The sequence below is a fragment of the Musca autumnalis genome, unplaced genomic scaffold, assembly GCF_047663935.1.
Source record: "Musca autumnalis isolate F117 unplaced genomic scaffold, ASM4766393v1 scaffold_1, whole genome shotgun sequence".
In the NCBI taxonomy this organism is placed as follows: domain Eukaryota; kingdom Metazoa; phylum Arthropoda; class Insecta; order Diptera; family Muscidae; genus Musca; species Musca autumnalis.
In genome coordinates this window covers 3,463,755-3,483,810 of record NW_027411644.1, presented here as the reverse complement: position 1 = coordinate 3,483,810, position 20,056 = coordinate 3,463,755, and the positions used below count along the sequence as shown (strand labels likewise).

At 35.4% G+C, this 20,056-nt stretch overlaps 1 protein-coding gene across 50 annotated transcripts in view; it reads right to left on the bottom strand.

Moving 5' to 3' along the window:
* Positions 1–20,056, bottom strand: part of Mhcl (Myosin heavy chain-like) — a 120,166-nt gene that overhangs the window by 5,834 nt on the left and 94,276 nt on the right. For 7 of the 50 annotated variants that reach the window (XM_073959001.1, XM_073959049.1, XM_073959010.1 and 4 more), the window contains 5 exons: positions 18,280–18,414; positions 16,014–16,241; positions 4,033–4,404; positions 3,651–3,833; positions 3,479–3,574 (listed from right to left, as the gene is read on the bottom strand). In XM_073959001.1, the coding sequence (XP_073815102.1) occupies positions 3,479–3,574; positions 3,651–3,833; positions 4,033–4,404; positions 16,014–16,241; positions 18,280–18,414 (1,014 nt within the window). Of the gene's footprint in view, positions 1–3,478; positions 3,575–3,650; positions 3,834–4,032; positions 4,405–4,847; positions 7,758–16,013; positions 16,242–18,279; positions 18,415–20,056 lie in introns of those variants that run through there. The other 43 variants (XM_073959424.1, XM_073959295.1, XM_073959452.1 and 40 more) reach the window with 35 other exon arrangements.

Genomic DNA, 20,056 nt, shown 5'->3' with positions numbered 1-20,056 from the left:
TCTAAAAATGATATTTTGGAATGCGGTGCCCACTGTAGCTCGAAAACGGATGATCTGATCTTTATACGTTTTTGTGGGATTATTATACATATAAAAAGCTTGTACTTAATTAAGCGAGGAACTTGTTTTTAAAAAAATTTTGACGGATTTATGGCGAAACAAATTATCCACTTTTTTTAGTTAAAATCGAAATTTTGGCTTTGACACCTCAAACTGCTTTAGTAAAACAGTGTTTCGTATGCGGCCATTTGTCAGAAAACTGTGCAATAGTTTGCAAAAAAAAAAGGAAAGTAGCTAAAAAATTAATAGATTTCTTGTAAAAAATTCATGAAAAATGTAATTTTTGTCCTCAAAAAGTGACCATAACCCTTTAAGAGTGATGTTTCTATACATCAGCTATGAGCAGCGACACATTCCGTACCAGGGTTGTCAGATTTTTTCTACCTAAATCGCCAAATCAAGTGTCAGAAATCGCCAAACCGATGATTCTTCAATTTATGTTAAAAGTTATACTGCATTATTACATTATGTTTTTATCGCTTGTAACGTAATGAAAAAATAATTTGCGACCCTATATTGTATATCAGAGTGAAATTCTGAGTCGATCTATGCATGTCCGTCCGTCTGTGGTAATAACTTTATAATTTAGAGAAACTGAGATTGGACACTACAAGTTTGTACAGATGCCTCTTTTGTTTGCAGGTAAGTTAATTTCGAATATGGGCTATATCGGCCTACGTTTTGTATTGGATCTATATAACAGTTCCGGCCGATTTCAGGTACTTTGAAGTTTTCGCTACATATTCTGACAGAATTAGATAGAATTTGGCATTTAGGGTTCTAGTGGCCAAGAAACTTATCCATCAAAAAAAAGTTGCTGAAAAAAATGTTTCAGCAACATTTAGTAAGTAAAAAGACACACCTACTGTTTCATAAACATTTTTTGTATCATATTAGGTGTGTCTTTTTACTTACTAAATGTTGCTGAAACATTTTGTTTTCATTTTTACAGCTGTCAATTTTAATTTCTAGTAATAATTATTACATCATATTAGGTGTGTCTTTTTACTTACTAAATGTTGCTGAAACATTTTTTCAGCAACTTTTCCTTTATACAACTGTCAAAATCTGTAACATTAGTAATAATTATTACTAATTATCACGTAAGAAGACACAGCTATTGTTAAAAACCCCATTAAAGCGCAATTCTGCTCATACAAATTGTAGGAAAGCAAAAAGTTGCACTCAGCTTTGTTTTCCGTAGCAGTTTCCAGTCAAAGACATAAATACAACTATGACTAGACAATATGCATGCAACAAAAAAATGTTTACGAAACCTTGTATAGAAACATTACCCTTAACAGGTTGCAGTTAATTCAAAATCGCAACCAAGGAGGAACATTTCATGTAATGGTATCAGAAACGAAATTTATGAATTCAAGGATCTATTCAAGAATAATTCTATGTCAATTGGATCCGTAAATTCGATTAAATATGTAAAAATGTACAAAAGAAAAAAATGTTATATCACCATATCGTAATATAACATTATGTTAAATTGAAAAGCCATTCACTGAAGAATGACAGCAAAAAAATGTCTTATCTTGTTGTATTTATGTCTTTGATTTATGTCTTTGTTCCAGTTCATTGTGCACCCAGAAAAATTAAATGGAAGTGGTTCCATGTGAAATAATTATTTCACTGGTTCTTTTGCATTAGTTCAGTAAAAATCCGATCTTTTTCATCGAATTATCATGATTTCGACTGGTCGAGATTACCGAGTAGTAACAAAACCATATAATTTTGTACTTTTAAATCATTAATAACGGACTTTTACTAGATAATAACCTGACATGTAAGGTAAACGAATTCACATTAAGCAAATATCACCGGTTGCGACTAAATTTACAACCTCCAGTGTAATTTGGGAAACATTTCCAGAGAATTTTTGTCGTCTAAAGGTTATCTTCAGTTGGTGTATATTTATTCATAGTTTTATTTTTAAGGATATAAACTTCGTAGCCCATGTACATACATATTTGCCTAATAATTAAAATATGCTTATATCACATTTTGAAGAAAATGTGCTTATCAGTACACCAAACAATAACGTTTGTCTCCATTCACTTAAAAAATCCATTAATTAATGCACGGTTGTTGAATTAGGTGAGTTAAGTAAGTAAACGTACCTAATTCAAAACCCGTGAATTCATGCAAATAGGGATTTTTTATTACAAAACAAAATTACAACTCCCTAAAGTATGCAATAATAATTTGGTTTAACTAATTTCGAAATTTCTTGTCCCATTTTTTGGCTTCTCCCACGTCGTTTAGAATAGATGCAAAATGTATTTGAGAAGAATGATGTCAAAGACAAAAATGTTCTCCATTAAATTTCACAATAAGTCACCAAAGAAATGAAATTTTTATTTGCGTTACATACCAAGGAAATATCGGTATTAATTTTGCAAAAAAAAAAACTAAATTTGGTGGGCACGTTTCTACGAGGGTCACTAAAAAACATACTGGCCTAGGCAACACGCAGTCATTTTACATTTTTTTTTTTGGAAAGTTTGACAGTTTTTGCTTAAGCGTACTCAGGACAGTTTCACATACGACCATGTGTTGAGTTGGTTACAGTGACTTGAAAAAATCGCTTTGCAAAAAAATGGAATGTACTTGTGAACATTTTCGTCCGATAGTTTTTCAAACTTCCGACGTGAATATTCACGGCAGGAGTGCATCGATCAAATTAAATTTTTGTATGTCGAGAAAGGACCATCCGATAGCACTATGAAAAACTGGTTTAATGAATTCAATCGTGGCCCACACTTGCCAAAAAACGAAGTTCGTGAGGGTCGTCCAAAAACCCCCGTTGTGCCAGAAAAAGTTAAGCCGTGTGTGAACGGATAATGCAAGAACGGAGTGCTATATACCGTGAGATAGAGGCATCATTGGGCATTTATTCCACCAACTAACATTTTTCTCGTTGGATCACCTGTCAATCGGTGCATGAAACTTCGAAAAATACGATCCAGGTGACGAATCATGGAACTATGCGTATGAACCTGAAAAATAACAGCAATCGCCTGAAGATGCTGTAAAAACGTTCAAAAACCATGTTTTGGAGGTGACTCAATCAAGCCACTGTAAACAACCCAACACATGGTCGTATGTCAAACTGTGCTAAGTACTCTTAGGCTAAAAACTATCAAACTTTCGAAAAAAAAATGTCAAATTACGCCTGGCGACACTGTGTGTTGCCAAGCCAGAAGGTTTTTTAGTGATCCTCGTACCATTCCTACTGTTTTGGAAACATTTCAGCTAAGATCCTTAGAATTTTTGCACTTTAGGTACATATATGGTGTCTTTGGCAACTTTACTGACAAGGATATGAGGAATAATTTTTATTACGTTTTGCTTTCAATATGTTTATTAAACTAAAACTTGTTATTTTAGTATATGTGGTTGTACTTACTGCCAATGATTGCTCCAGAGTAAATTTCTCTGCAATAAGAATATCCTTTTCTCTTGCCAAACGATCTTTGGCTTGACGTTCTTGTCTGGCAGTGTCCTGTAAAATAAATACAAAAAAAGATAGGCACGTTATATTGAAACACAAACAATGCTTATATACTCCTCCTCCCTACCTGTAGTGCTTGACATTCGGAATCAAATTTCCTTTGTTTTTTCTCCAATAAGTTATTACGGGCATTCTGCTCCTCTAACAACATGCGCAGGTCATTCATTTCATTGGTCATTTTCTGCGCTTTGCGCTTCCATTGACCAACCACTTGACGTTGCTCTTCAACTTCTTCATACGCATCGTTAAGCTGTAAGATTGTAATAATGTTATGAGGTGATGCAACTTTCCAACACCAATGTCCTGTTTCAATAAGACGATTCGAATCCAAATTCGTTGCAATTACTACTAAAGATTTAAAACACAGAAGTTTAGTAGTGATTCGAACCAATTTGTATTGGAATCGTCTTAGTGAAACAGGCCATAGGTTTCGGTCGGTATGTACATACCTTCTTTTCGAGTTGTTTCTTCAAACCAATCAATTGCTCCAAATCATGCTCATGTTGGGTTTGAAGACGACGCTTTGTAAATTCTAATTCCTTTGCTACCCGTTCATATTTCAGTTTGTAGACACCGCCGGCTGAGCCGTTTTCATCGTTGTCAATATCCTCCTCTTCGGAGATGCCATTTAAATCGGATTTAGCACAAATTAATTCCATTTCTAATTTCTCGGTTGACTCTTGTAGCTTCTTGAGTTTGTTTTCCTTTTCGGAAAGCTCCTTTTCAAGACGTAAACGTTCGGCGGTCTCCCCTTCAAGGCGTTCAGTGGCCATATTGGCGGTTGAGCGTTCCTCTGCTAAGTCCACTGCCATTTCAGATAACTGTAACGGAAAATATGGACATTTTTATATAACTAATACAAAACAACAAAAAATAAATAAATGGAGGCGCCGGCACAGGTGAGATAAACAATACAGAAATAACAAAAAATCAAAGGAAATTCGCCATCCCGCCTTCTTAGATGATACTTCTTATGATTCATTAACGAATATTTTGTTGATGGCCTTATTTTGTTGGTCATTCGAAACAGAACTATAAATAAATATTCCATGAAGAATTTATGGCTACAACAAATATTCAATGTCAAAAACATATTAAGAACACAACGAACATACATACATATGTGTATCGAGCGGATCGACACAAACGCGAACGACTGACAAATGTACACTTGGAAGCGAGCATAAACAAATTATGTACTTTGAGGACATCAAAAGGGAACACCTTTAATGAGACAACAATGGTAACACGATAGTAATCATACCTTGTCCATTTCGTTATCACTTTCCTCCTTGATTGTTCGATTATCGTCATCATCCTCGTTCTCGGAAAGCTCTCGTGCCATTGAATTAGATCTTGAGTTGGATATCCTTGGCATTGCTTTCGTCATTTGGAAAGCCTTTGTCAGGATATTTTGTGAAGATTTCGATCGTCCCACCGACGGACAGCGCTCCATGCTGTTGCGTTCCCTCTGCCTCTCAATAAGATTTATTGTATCGTATGTGTCATCATAGTGGGAGTTTGTGGGTGTAGCACGGCTGCTGGAACTGTTGGCACGACTTCTTCTTCCATGGGCCACCCACTCTTCTTGCACGTGATCGGTTCGCTTAAGGAAGTTTTGAATTTTTTCACTCAACACTGCTGACGCGGTACGTGGCTCCTCAAATGATGGTGATGGTCGCAGTGATTGGCGAATAGGTTGTCTATTGCAGCCCAGCACAAACGACAGATTACCATCAAATACCACTGGCGATTGTTCCAAATGCCTCATTTCATAGGCATCCAATGGATCTCCAGCAACATAGGTTTGTGGAAAAATACGACGTGGAGGAGTTTGCAGGCGCGACATTGAGCTGCGCGAACCAATACTAGAACATACCGATGACGCTCTCGACGAAGAACTACGTACTGATAGCGATGGGCTGGGCGAACGTGTTACCAATCTCAAACGTTCGGCTGAACTTCTCAAGTTGTTAACACCATTTATCAAACTACCAGTCCGTTGTGTCGGATCTAATTTGGGAAGAGGAACCGTTAATTTCACTTCCAAAGGTTGTGCAGTTGCTGTTGTGGTGTCACCATTAATGGCACCATCAACAGGCTGCGCAGCATTTTCACTCATCTCCCTACATGATTTTGAAGCACTCCTCAGACCATCATCCGAGTCATAGTTGGTAGAACGTAAAAATGCCGCCGGTCCATCCGTACCATTTGTTATTTTCCGGGCAGGACTTTTCTCTCGCTTTTTAGGCAAAAGCCTTATCTGTTTACGCAACCGACTGGGATCCTGTGGTGGCTTGGGTGGACGTGGATGGGGTGATGGAGGTGGTGACATAACACAAGAGGAGGCATTGGTATTGACAGAGGACAATGAGGAATTGCTGGCATTGTGACACAAAGGAACAGATGTAGGATTTTGGGAGTTGTGTTGATCACTTGGATTTCCCATATATAGAGAATTCTTTGATGAGGAGGACTCCGCCGATGGTTTGGGTATTTCGGCTGGCACCGGGGTTGTTTGACGGGATCTTGAGCTGCTACGCAAGGCTAGGTAGACTCTTTCTAAAAATTTCGAATTTTCTGTTTGGGGTTGTGGTGGTGCATTGCTATATGTGACGTTGTTGTTAACTGTGTGTTGTTGTTGGTTGGATGCTGCAACCGCACTATCTACAGTAATATCGGAAACATGATTGTGTTTTGAGTGTGTATGTGTTGGGGTAGTGTCCTGAAATGTTGCTGGCGGTATTTTCGTGTTTTCGGAGCCATTTGGCTCCTCTTGCACCACCACTTCATTGTGTAGCGGTGACATAGGGATTTCTTACGGGGTGGTACTGTGTTTGTCAATCAATGTTTGTCTAGCCAATTAAGATATATGGGTCAAATGGGGTTTGTAAATTCGTTTTAGTTGTTAGTTTAAAAATTTCGTTTAATTTTGAATTTCGTAATTTCGTTTGGTCCGTAAAAAGTTGTTTTATCAAATTTCGCTGTGACAAAATAAAAGCGTTTCCATTTTTAAATTGCTCGACATTTTATTTTTTCTTAATTTTTTCGTTTCTTTTTCTCTGCTCCTTTTTTTCATTCTACACGTAACGCATTCTAATGATCATTCAAATGTGCTCGCATCGATTTTCTGCCAAGCGATACTTTTTTGTGTGAATTTTCTCTTTTCACTTCTCCCCGCGGTTCGATAGGAACACTCTCTTATTTCATCACTTTTTCATCTATAGAATTTTCACTTGTTGCGAATGTTTTTGCACTCACGACGGCACTTAGAGGTTTTCCTTCCTCTACTGCTCGACTATGACTGATCATGGCAATTTTCAGTTTGCTAAGAAAATTTCATATCAATGGTTCGAATTCAGCAATCTTTGTAGAGAGATTATGTGCGGCTGCACCATTTGTGCGTGCTGAGGGGGGTTAGAGCATATTCTGAGTATTTTTTCTCATGTCTTTTGTTAAAAAATAAATTTGGTCAAAACATCATCACGTAAAGAGTTATGCGATAGGTGAGTGACATTTGGCATATTGCTGATGAAGTGTGTCTCTAACCACCCAAAGGCAAAAAATTACCATGGAACTGAAGTGTACGCCTGTTGTTGAGGTTTGATTATTACTGAAAATTATTTAGTAGGTTTACTGAGTTTTTGTTGTTGTTGTGAAAATTAAATATCTAAACTGAGAGATTAGTTTCGCAAAGGATTCGTTCCATTGACATTTGATTCATTAGATGACAACAATCCAATCGTCGGTTATGTGCAAAATTTGGAAGAGTCTGCGAATAAGACATTTGTTGAAATTAATGTACGACAAAATAATAAAAAAACACACACTCTCATTCTCTGTATTTCGCATGACCAGTATACCAATATCTCTTTTTCTATTAAATGGATTTCACAGTTTTCTAATTAATCCATTGATTCGATGCGATTCCCTTTGGAAATGTAGGCATTATCAAGACCATTTCCATTCATGGATAAAAAGATCTTGTCCATTGGTTTCACGTTTGTAGAAGTTCACGAGTAACACAGATGGTATAGATGGTGGTAGTTTGCTTGTGCGCTTTTTTCGCACTGCCAGAAGCTGAACAGCCAGCCAACAGACTCAATATTTCTATTTTTATCCAAGTACAGAATATATTAATTTTCCGTTAAATGTTCACTTTGTTGTTTCCTTGGCTACAGTAATCATTGGGGGCACATATTGACATAGTAAAATATATTCCACAAGTACGCAGCGGATACAGTGGCGACCAAATCAGCTTTAATTTGAAATAAATATATACATATGTATGTATTTACGAGTCTCTTTAAACAGAATTAATAGAAATCTGTAGTCAGTTTTCTTTATATGTTTTATTTTCACAAAATCTAAACGCATCTCTAAAATAAAATGATACGAATACAGACAAGATAGCCGTTAATGTATGTATTAATGTGTCACTGGATTATAAATGACCATCATATTGTGTGATTTACTCTTCTAGACAAACTTAACACCTATCTAACAAATCTAAATCGATGAATTATTGAAAATATGATATTTGTGTGTTTTTCAAGATAGTCTGGCTTAATCCCATTGTTCTTGTTTTAACATTTCATTAAGCCAGGCTATTTTGAAAAAAAAAATTGCAATATCTATCACAATAAAAACCTCACCAATGCACAGTGGTTCCACCCATTGTACAGTGGCCAATTTTACGAAAACATGCCCAAAACTCTAATAATTAATTGATTTTGACCTTATCTGGGGTTCTTATGTTTTTCGGGTCGCTGGTTTCATTTATCATATTTTTTAACCCTCACACGGTCAACAAAGGGGTCTTTTTGGTCCCTTATCCTATGAATGTGTTCAAAATATTCTACAAATTTGTTCGCCATCAATTTTTACTATAGGTCCTAAAATACACGAAAACTCTATATCTTAAATAAACTCCGAAAATATGCAAAATTGAAAACACATTTTGGGGTTAAGGTCGTACTTCATGTGAGTTTCGGCAAAATTGTTATACAAAACATCATTTTAGAAAGAAATTTGGTATTTAGTCGTCATTTAGGTATAAAACTTTCCACATGAAATTTTTCGGTATAGCCTTATTTTGCAGGTTGTGGCCACAACAACACACCGAAATGGCTGAGATTTGATATTTAGTCTACGTTGGAAGTAAAACCCTTTCCAAATGAAATTCTCGATATAGGTCCACGTTTCGATATAGCCCCCATAGAACGGTACCTCCCGTAATTGTGAAAGATGTGACGTCAATATCCCACCGAAATGACCGACATTTGTTATTTAGCCTTTCATGGGGTTATAAAATGTTCCAGAAAAGAATTATCAGTAAAGGTCCTCGTCTTCCTATATCCCCCATAGAAGCGTACCTCTTGATTTTAAATATCGGAAATTTGGTATTTAGAGTCTTCTTTGAGTCTAAACACCTTCGCCTGAAATTTGTCGGTATAGGTCGAAGTTTTGCCCATACCATAAAATGGTGCCTCCCAAATTTCGGTATTTTGACGGTTAGCGACATTGTTTTACCGAAATTGCTGAAAGTTGGTATTATTAAGTCTTCCTCATAAACGAAAGGAAAATAATTGTTCCATTTTACTTCTATACCACTCGTGGTGGAGTGTATAACAAGTTCGGCCCGGCCGAACATAAATCCGTTCTTACTTGTTTTGTAGATTGTTTTGTTTCCCCATGCCTATTTTTGCATCATAAGATAATCGGTACTTCTGTTCAAGACATTTTGTATTAACAGCATAAAACAATTCATGAAAATGCTACGCTCATGGTTTCGGATAACAATCTTAACAGCAGCACATAGCTGTAAACCTGCGCATTAGCTTGATATTTACACGGGAAATATTTTTGGCCACTTTCTCCATACAAATGGATCCACCATGCAATGTTCTATTTGATATTTGCCTAAGAAAAAAATGTTCGTTTTGGTTTAATTTAGTTTTCGACCATTTGTAATTTTAGAATTACAGTGACTATCCTATTATCAACATCTTGGCGTTTCTGTTTAGCATTTCAATACAGACTTTTCTCAAACTTCATTCTCCACGTGTTCTTATCCTTGACCGGTATAAGAATTTTGTTTTGTAATATAATAATTGTGCCAACAATAGCCACCGTCCGCTACATATCATTTTTTATTATTGCAGAATAAATAAATATGTATTTGAATTTAAATTTGCAGAATGTTTATCTGTGCATCCGTAGCCTATAGATCGCGATATAATTTCTAGCAACACATTATCAATATGTATGTACATTCAAGTGTGGGTATTAGGGTGTGTGGTCAAACGTGAGCAGTTCCAATGCAATAAAAGTTGTTGTTCAATGCGATAATAATAGGAAGACCCACTTGAGACTGGCATAATTATTGTATTTTTCTTTTTCTTAATTTTGTAATTATTGCTTCGGTATAGCCCAATGTTCATGAATACATATATGTTTGTGTGCATATGTATGTATATACATATTTCACATTATCATACCAAACATACTTTTTATTAAATTAGAATACTGTGAAGGCAGATACATCTTAATTTAATGTCAATGCCAGTCAAAGTGTCAAATGTTTCAGTCAGAAAGTATCAGTTGGTTTTGCCAAGAACGGGGCTGATCATGTAATACCTACATATAGTTTTGGGCAACAAGGTTCGGAAATATAGTAAAAGTTATTCGTATCATTTCATTCTATTGTATCATATATTCCAATTATATTTATTATTTCTAATTTTTTTAATAATCCCAACGGAGACCAAATTTTCAAATTTTAGATATTTCGGTTAGATAATGAATCTTCAAAATATTGAATATCTGGAGGTACCATTATGTGGGGGTTATATCAAAACGTGGTCCTTTAGCCACCGTTCTCTGCGGAAATGTTTTGTGCGTTTTTGAAATAGTTCGGGAACGGAAAAGGGAAACTACGTCAAAAAAAACCAGTGAGGAAAGGATCAAAGTCGGGCGGGGCCGACTATATGATACCCTACACCACTGTGAATATGTAAAATATAAATCGGAGCTATATCCAGATCTTAACCGATTTTGATATAATTTGGCACATTTATTTCCAGACCGAATTCAGTCACACATTCCAAATATCATTGAAATCCGACTTATATATCGTGTTTGGAGCAGAAAAAAACGAAATCGGCCGAAAATATATATGGGTGCTATATCCAAATCTGAACCGATTTCGATATAATTTGGCACATTTATTTCTAGACTGAATTCAGTCACACATTCCAAATTTCATCGAAATCGGAAATATATAGCGTGTTTGGTACAGAAAATACGTGAAATCGGCCGAAAATATATATGGGAGCTATATCCAAATCGGAACCGATTTCGATATAATTTGGCACACTTATTTCTAGACCGAATTCAGTCAAACATTTCAAATTTCATCAACATCGGACGTATATAGCGTGTTTGGTGCAGCAAATACGTGAAATCGAGCGAACATATATATATGGGAGCTATATCCAAATCTGAACCGATTTCGATATAATTTGGCTCATTTATTTCTTGACTGAATTCAGTCACACATTCCAAATTTCATCGAAATCGGACATATATAGCGTTTGTGGTACAGGAAATACGTGAAATCGGCCGAAAATATATATGGGAGCTATATCCAAATCCGGACCGATTTTCACCAAAAGCAATAGCGTTCTTCCGACGGCTAAAAAAGGGTATTCCCCAAGCGAAATCGGTCAACAAATGCGACCTGTATGTTGCGAACGGACGGACGGACGGACATGCATAAATCGACTCAGAAAGTGATTCTATGTATATCCCTAGAAGGAACTATGGGTCTATCTCGCTTCCTTTTGTATGTTACATACAAATGCACTAACACATAATACCCCTTACCACATAGTGGTGTAGGGTATAAAAACTGGAACAAATGTCAAAGTCGGTGTATCAGCCAATCAGACGCAGGCAACCATGTTACTATTTTTTTACTCGCCCAAATTCGTCGTATAAAAAGTTTTAAAGAGAGAGTCATTCAGCGCAATTTTTGTTTAAAGAGAAGTGAACATTTTCCAACATTTTTGTGTACGGGAACGCTTTTTTGGGTAAAATGTGTAAAAGTGGTAAAAATTTTAAAAGCTTTTTAGTTTTGGAACAAAGCTTATGAAATTTTGTGAGTGAGAACCTAAAGATTTTGTTTGACCTTCTAGGGATTGGATGTACGTTTGGAAGAAATTTGATATTCAATTCGTGGGTTATCGTGCTTATCAGTCATTTTACTTGGTGCCTGGGAACACGGTTGTTGCTTTTTTTTAGATTTTGGGTCATTATCTCAGGAAGTATTGAAAAAAATTTAGAAACGATTTGAGGATTTTTTGGAATTTTATGTGGGAGTTATCCAAAGCATCGGACCAATATAGTCCATATTTCAATCAATGTCTGTGTCTATGGTCCAAAAGTCAGCCACTTCCTTGAACTTTTGTTGTTGTTGTTGTAGCAGCATAAAACCTACGTAGAAGCATATGTTTGACGCTGGGTTGACAGCCGCTGGCAGAAACCTGGGATGACCCGTTTGGCAATTTTTTAGGTTTTCGACCGTCAAAAAGTAGTAAACATCCAATCATCTACCTGTATAAAACGTATAAAAAATAGTAAACGTCGTAAAACTTTTAAAAAGTTGTGATATTAAAACAAGTTCGACCCAAATTGACGGAAAAGGTATTTTTAAATTCAGGGTTGATTCCTTTGAAAAATAAAGCTGAATCAGAAATGAGCGGTACAGCCATGAGCTGTTGATATCTAAACATAATATCAGAAGGAAACAACCATAAAATAAAAGCTTTAAACGAATGACTAGATACACAGAAAGTGGAGTCTTTGTGTGGCCTCGGTGAAAGGTAATGAACATACCACAGAAATGAACAAGCAAATTGCTGTGTGTTTGATCTTGATCTGTTTGGGCTTGAGCTTGCAGGGGAATTGTATTAGCAGACTACGATTCTGATGTATCAACACTGAGGAACACGACACCTTTTTCGTCTTCCCCTTTCTATGGACTCAAACATGTCTGTTTAGATGACAGTTTTGTTGGTGATATCTTCGAAACGAAATCAAACGTGGTTGACCGGACTTTATGTGTTTTTCAGTTAATCTAGTTCAAAGGTGACCAAGAAGAGAACACCCCAAAATGTGAATGTAGTCAAATTATTGGCAACTTATGACTGTGTGTTAGCATGGTAGAACAAGAAAAGGTAGCAGCAATACCCAGCTGACTGAACTGGGTTGTAGTGTTAGTGTCAAATTCCGTTCGACATTTTATGTATTTATTTCTATGTTCGATGTATATTAGGGATATATATTTTTGAAGAACAAATTTATTCATCAGAAAAAAAAAACTATTTCCCATAAAGACGGCTTCATATCATTGACATGTAACCTCCTCCAGGTCCGAACGACATGCCGCACACTAAAGCATCGCTTATAGAGGCGGTACAATATTTGTTAATATTTGTGGTATTTTGTTAAACTTGAAAAGAATAAAGCCCTAATAAACATGTGCTTTTTTGTTTTCAAAAGCAAATGATTGAAACATTTTCTCTTTTTTCAATAAATTACCAGCGACCCGAAACATTTTTGCAAGTATTCTACTTTCTGCGAGAAATTATGCATTTAGTGGAATGATATGGAAACATTCAAATTGAAAATTTAACGAGTTTTCATTCATGTTTTCCAAAATATTCAATCAAATGTGAAAAAATATTAGTTTTTTAAATTCCAATAATTTATAGACATTTCCTTGTTTGTATTTGTTGTAGTATTAACTTTACCTTGTATTTGTTCTACCATGGTGTGTTAGTGTGTTTTAATGCACGCACGCTTCAAACCAAAAACAAATCAAAACATTATCTCTCCCCTGTAGGAAATGTCAATAGTGAATCTATACTGACTTACTACTGACATTGTCAACAGTACTACTGACAAACTGTAGACAACTAATGTAATTTCCTATAGACATTTTGTATGAACGTGTCATTCGAAAGTCAGTACTGACAATGGAACTAGTATGTCAATAGTAAGTCAGTAGTTCCTGAGGAACCATGTGTTGACATTGGAGGTAGTGAGTCAGTATAGACATTGGAGGTAGTAAGTCAGTAGAGACATTGGAAGTAGTGAGTCAATAGAGACATTGGAGGTAGTGAGTCAATAGTACATAAGGGGTCATATGGAGACATTGGTACCAAATTGTTCACTATTAAGTTTTTTTGGCCTATTTGAAACTTTTTATAGATTAAAAGACTATATAGTGTGTTTTATAAGACGATGAACTTATACTTTTGTTTAAGTAGTATATTTTATTAAAGGATAACATATAATTATGAAAATACTAAAAAGTGCAAATTGCGTATTACAGTCTTTTTATCTTTATAAAGGGCTAAGCCCAAGATTCCACATAAGCACAAAATTAGTAAATAAAGCCAATGTTTTCAAGGCTAACCAATAATAAAAAATATCGTTTTCATTGTCAGAAATATCATCGCCTGAGAATTGGTGGTTCTTGGCCATAAGAATTGGTGTGATTTATCTGCTTAAAATATTTCTTCTTCTGCTGCACTTCGCTTTTTATTAGGCGATTCGCTGAATATTGATATAACATCTAAGAATTGAAAAGAATAAACATGTATAAATAAGCATAAATAAACAAAATGTCCTTAAATTTTCTTACATTACAGCCGTATAAACATTGCAAAAATCTCGCAATCAATTTTTGCCAAATAATCCTTCAACATTCTAACTCATTATTATGCCGTGTCCAAATATCAGATGTAAGTTGCGTTCATCATTTCCAGCGAGACAAGACAATATTCGTCATCTTCTCTAAAAATTCCATAAAATGTCTAATAGTCGAAGTTTCACCACAAATGTTGTCAGCCGCCTCAGAACCTGCCTTTTTATATAGAATTGTCTATTTTTTCACTTGTCTGTTATTTTCCTTTCCTAATTTGCTTTGTTCATACTTGTTGTTATTAAAATTATATATTTTATTATTTTTCACAAAAACACATTATTTTATGCCAAACAATTAAGAAAATGAAGAAAAAATAAGATGCTTCGTTGGGCTATCAGTTTTCACTATAAACAATGCTTCTTCTTATTAAGGTAAAAGTATCAATTGTTGACAACCTGTTGACAAAGTGTTGACTTTGTCACCATAATAGTAGACAAAGTGGTGACATGTCGACACATGTCCCCATGCTTCCTACAGGGTCTTTAGTACGCTCTTTCAATGCGTTCGGGTCGTATGTGTGTAAATTGCCGAAAAACTTCGGCACCGCCGTGTCAAAGAAGAACACATTTGATCTCGTTCCGCGTATTTGGAAATTGTCGGTCGTAATGCCCATGGAATCCATGTCTTCATTTTTTTACATCATCTTAGAGACCTTTCGGTTCATTCCTAGATTAGACTAAGTAATAAATTCCTCCTTTCCAACAGAGTTAAAATATTTGCGAAACCACATAGTCGTCTATCATTGTATTTTTGTCGAAACCCTATTGATTTTGGATTGCAATACGTTGTCGATGTTATATTATACCTGGAAAAATTATGTCATATATGTCACACTCTGGGCCATCACTGGCCGAAACACTTTGGTTTCGGGTCATTCCGGTACGAAAGAAGCCGCTGCCATGAGATTGCTATTGAACTTTTGTTGGGGAGATAACCGAAGGACTGATATGGCCCATCTTCAAACCTGATATAAGTTTGGACAAGATTACGACGCTCGAGAGTTATACCAGACATGCATACGAAACGGATTTCGACCAAACATTCTTGAGGTCCAAAAACAATTATTTCGATGCGGCATCATTTTAATCGCATCAAAGCATATATGCCCTCGTTAGCCAAAAGACTGAAGATGTTATCACTGATAATTTTGTAAGGTTTAATGGTTTATTCGATTTCAAAACACAAAAAATGTTTATTGCAATTGTGGGTATCAGCTGGTCTTACTGGATGACTTTATACGTATTCAGGAATACGTATTATCCCAAAATCACCAAAATAATCCTCACTCGAATTATTTGTAGCGTGATTACCAGAATGGACGGATGGACACATAGTGGTGTAAGAGTATAAAATAATTTTCTAGGGACCCCAAATCAAGTTGGAACCAAAATCAATTATTTCTAGAAATAATGACATTTGGCAAATACTTCAAAGATTAATTTAGAATTTTTCAAAATTTCAGGAGCAAGAAGTATTTTTATTTTGTATGTGACAATTTGTATGCGTTTAAAACAAAAAATAAACGTGTATTTAATATTCACGATTTAAAACGTATCTGTCGAATGTTTCCAATGTTGCAACGTTTATGATGTTTATTATACATACATATAAAGATTATGAGTATATCACACTTGAATAAAACTTTTTAATACTTACCTTAGCTTCGAGCTTTTGATTTTCAGTCTTCAATTCATTTCGATCACTCTCAATTCTTTCTAGTTTTGCTCTGAGGGCTACCAGCTCTTCGTTCGCAGACTTTAATTGTTCTTCGGTACGATGGACATTTAACAAAGGAGTGACACGTACCAATAGTCGCCACCATGGCCAATCTCGAACAGCCAAGAAAGCTTTCACATTTCGTTGTATACAACGGACCGCCAATTCCTGCACAAATAAAATATGTTGAAATAAATAAAAAAATATAAAATACAAACAGGGTACGTGGATGTATATAAAATTTAATGTGCTGTTTTTTTAATTACAAAATCTAAGTCTTTTGTATGATATTCCAACTATAATTAGTACTAAATTAATCTTCAACACCTTGTATATGACTGTCTACGTACTCGATAATTTGTAATAATTATTACAAATGTTTCGAATTTTGACAGTTGTATAAAGGAAAAGTTGCTGAAATATTGTTTCAGCAACATTTAGTAAGTAAAAAGTTACACCAAATGTCAAATTGAAACATATTTACTTATGTATGGGCTATAACCAACAAAATACCACGCCAATACCATGTGGCCTCATAACGAAAATGCGGTGAAAAAGTTCCAGCACCAAAAGATCCTGCAAGGATCTACAAAGGTTTTACTACGATAACAATTTATCCTTCATGTTATCGAAAAAATAGTAACAATTAGTAGATTCTTGAAGTTCTGAAAAAGACCAATTAATAAATTGGCAAATAAAATAAACTCAACAGAGAAAGAAAATCCCTTTTAATAAAGAACTAATGAAGAAAAATAATACCTCACGCAAGTCGAACAGAATTCGGAATTACCCAGCAAAAATTTGGTAACCACATGTAATTACTTCATGCATTACCGAGTAATGATTAGGCAATACATATATAATGGTGTACACATAACTAATTACATCCTTACTACTTACTTAATAAGTAATGAGTACGGTGCAGAGAACTGCGTAAGTAGCTGATTTTGACACTCATAAGCCACATGAAAAAAAACAAGCATATGTGCGGCTTGCTACTCTAAAAAATAAATGCAAGTGTTGCTTGCCATTCTCAAAATATGTACGAGTGTGGCTAGCCACTCAAAAAATAAGTTATTTAAAAATGGATATTTTTTGACACTTGCGTATGCTTTGCCAAGTAGTTTTAAATACGCAATTACATTTTCTGTTTTACTTTCTTGCTCATCGCACATCAAGTGTTGTTTTCAACCCTTGTAATTCAACCGTTTGTCTTATGTTCTCCGAGAGAGTGAGAGCAAAAATAATTTTCTAACACTGATTTTCAAAGGTTAGAAGAGCATTCGAAAGCACGCATAACATTCCAAGCAAATAAAGAAAATCACACACAAACGAAACAACAAAAAATAAAATTAGAAATGTTTATTTTTTGTAATGTTGTTGGTGTGTGCTTCCACTTGATAAGTCACTTGGCAAACTATCTACGATTGCGAGTTTTGTAACAGTGCAAAATATGATGAATACTTGTTTTACTTATTACGCACAAGCAACGGTCTTGATGCGTCGCAAGTATTTTTGGTGGTGGTGGAAAAAATACAGAGTGCAAGAAAACACACGCATTAAAAAAGCAAAATGCCCAAAAAACTTGTGCGTGCACAATTGGCTTACGGGGACAAGTAACTCATTGATGATCTCTGGTACGGTGGCACAGAGCTAGTTTGTCCGACTACAAATCCTAGTGTTGTGTGTTCAAAGCTCACCGTCGGCATGGGTGTTTTTTATTCACAAAATTACGAAGAAATGTTGATGTACATGGATGTGTTTAAACAACTCTTACTGTTCGTATGAGTGGCCTAGTGTGTAGTGTGATTGGCTACAAATCAGAAGTTCGTGTGTTCAAAACCAGGAGAGAGCGAAAGAAAAGAAAAAACAAAAAATGTGGAGTGGTGAATTTGAATATAATTCACCTCAATTGTTCTAAAAATAGAAAATATGCTTTTTAGCTTTTTTCGACTACCGGTAAGTGATTAAATATGTAATTAAAAAACATATTTAAGAAAGTACTTCCTTCCTTTGACATCCCCATGTAAAAAATAATGACTTTTACTGTCAATTTGTAAGTAGTTACTATTGCCAAAATTTATTGAATAAAGTCATTACTTGGTAATGACTTTTTTTGCTGGGTAATTTGTGCAGAGATTTCGACAAATGATTAGCTCGGTACATATGTACATCAATAAACGGACTACTAAATCTCAACACTCACCTGAACTCTTCTTTGGGCCATTGCTCTGCGTGCAAGATAACCACGACAATAGGCCTGCAGCTGTATTATGCGATCCGATAGTAATTCGTCACGTTTTGCTTCCAGTTCACTAAGAACGCCAGAACGGAATAATATCTGTAAAAATCATTTAGAAAAATAAAGAATGTGCATTAAGAAATGTTTGGATTATTTAGTTAATAAGAATAACACACGAAATATGCTGTACAATTGTTAGAGCCGAATTAAAAATCCCTATATCGGGCAAGAACAAACGAGCCGAAATACATATATTAATGAAAATTTAATAAGTTATGCTAAAAACACCACAAATCTAGAAAATTTCGCCGATCAATCAAAATGTACATCAAATAATTTAATATCATTAAATTTTAGTCGAATTCAAAATTTAAAGTGGTAAAACAAGGTAAGAGTTGATTTTATAAATTTACATATTTTATTTTAAAATATTTTTGTGTCTCCCCCCCTTTAAAGTCTCATCAGTATAATATTGATGATGATCATATTCCCACCTTATATTATTCCAAAATAAATTTTTACCAGACCTTATTTATTTTTGTTTGTCCGTTCAGACCAGAAAATAGACCTATAGTTATTGGCGGTGATCCTGAGATATTTAGGGAGTGTAATGGACCAACAACAAAATTTTTATCAGATTTTGTAATAGGCTCCGTAGGTCGCAATGATGGTCTGATCGACGCGGCATTTGAAGCAAAGTTTGAGTTTATGACAGAGACGAAGCTTGCAATATAACATGAGCAAACAGGGGTAAATATCAAAAATGACTATAAAAACGGGACAAAATCGATTAGTTGTCAATGAGAGCCGTACCTAAAATTTTCTGAGCGACATTTTTGCAGAACATTTCGGAGCTGAAAAACGTCATCTTGTGGTACTTTTATAGCGGCTCTTAAAATAAAGGATGAAAAGGGCATTGAAGGAAGCGAGTTAGAAGGTCGAAGTGCTCTACGAAAATAATCCTCATCCGATTCGACTGAAGACATGTCATCTCAAAAATAAGCTAGAGCAACAGTGAACATAGATATAACGCTAATTCCTGACGGTTTACAGGGTCTCTAGCAAAAACTTCATCACACCATAACGCGGAAGTTCGACTCACGGCAGATCTGTCCTTCGGGATTCTTAATATACTCACCAAGGCCTTGCTTCCCCAAGAGGAATTTTCCGTGAACTATATTTGTCCACTCCATCCGGTACCTCCCAAACAAAATTTCGGATAAGTTCACTTTAAGACCTGCTATCCAATCACTTTGATTTTTGTAGAAGCAACTTGCATTCGCTGCCTCAATTACGATGGTAAACGTTTTTTCAGGGGCAAGTCCATACTTCTTGGGCAAACATCCCGAAGGGTGTAAAAACACCCTAAGGCACAATACTCGTATGTAGTGGCTGGAGATCCACTTTATGACCAATGTAAATCCATTCCTTTTAGTATCTCCACCGCATTTGATCTCTAATCCTAATGAACATTTTTGTCGGTTCAAAATCTCAAAATGTTTAAAAACTCCTAAATACATACCTTTTTTGGGAAAAAATTGTTTCAACACATACAGGCTGAGGGTATATCTCTGTTTTCTGTTATATTGGTACACATGTCTGTTACATATCGTCACCATAAATGCCGGAAGACGTAACCCACAAAAATAAAACTTTACAGGAGAAGCAAAAAACGTTATAAAATGAAAACGGTGTTATAAAATATCGAAAAATTTTAGTATCGTGGTTTAAGACAGAGAAG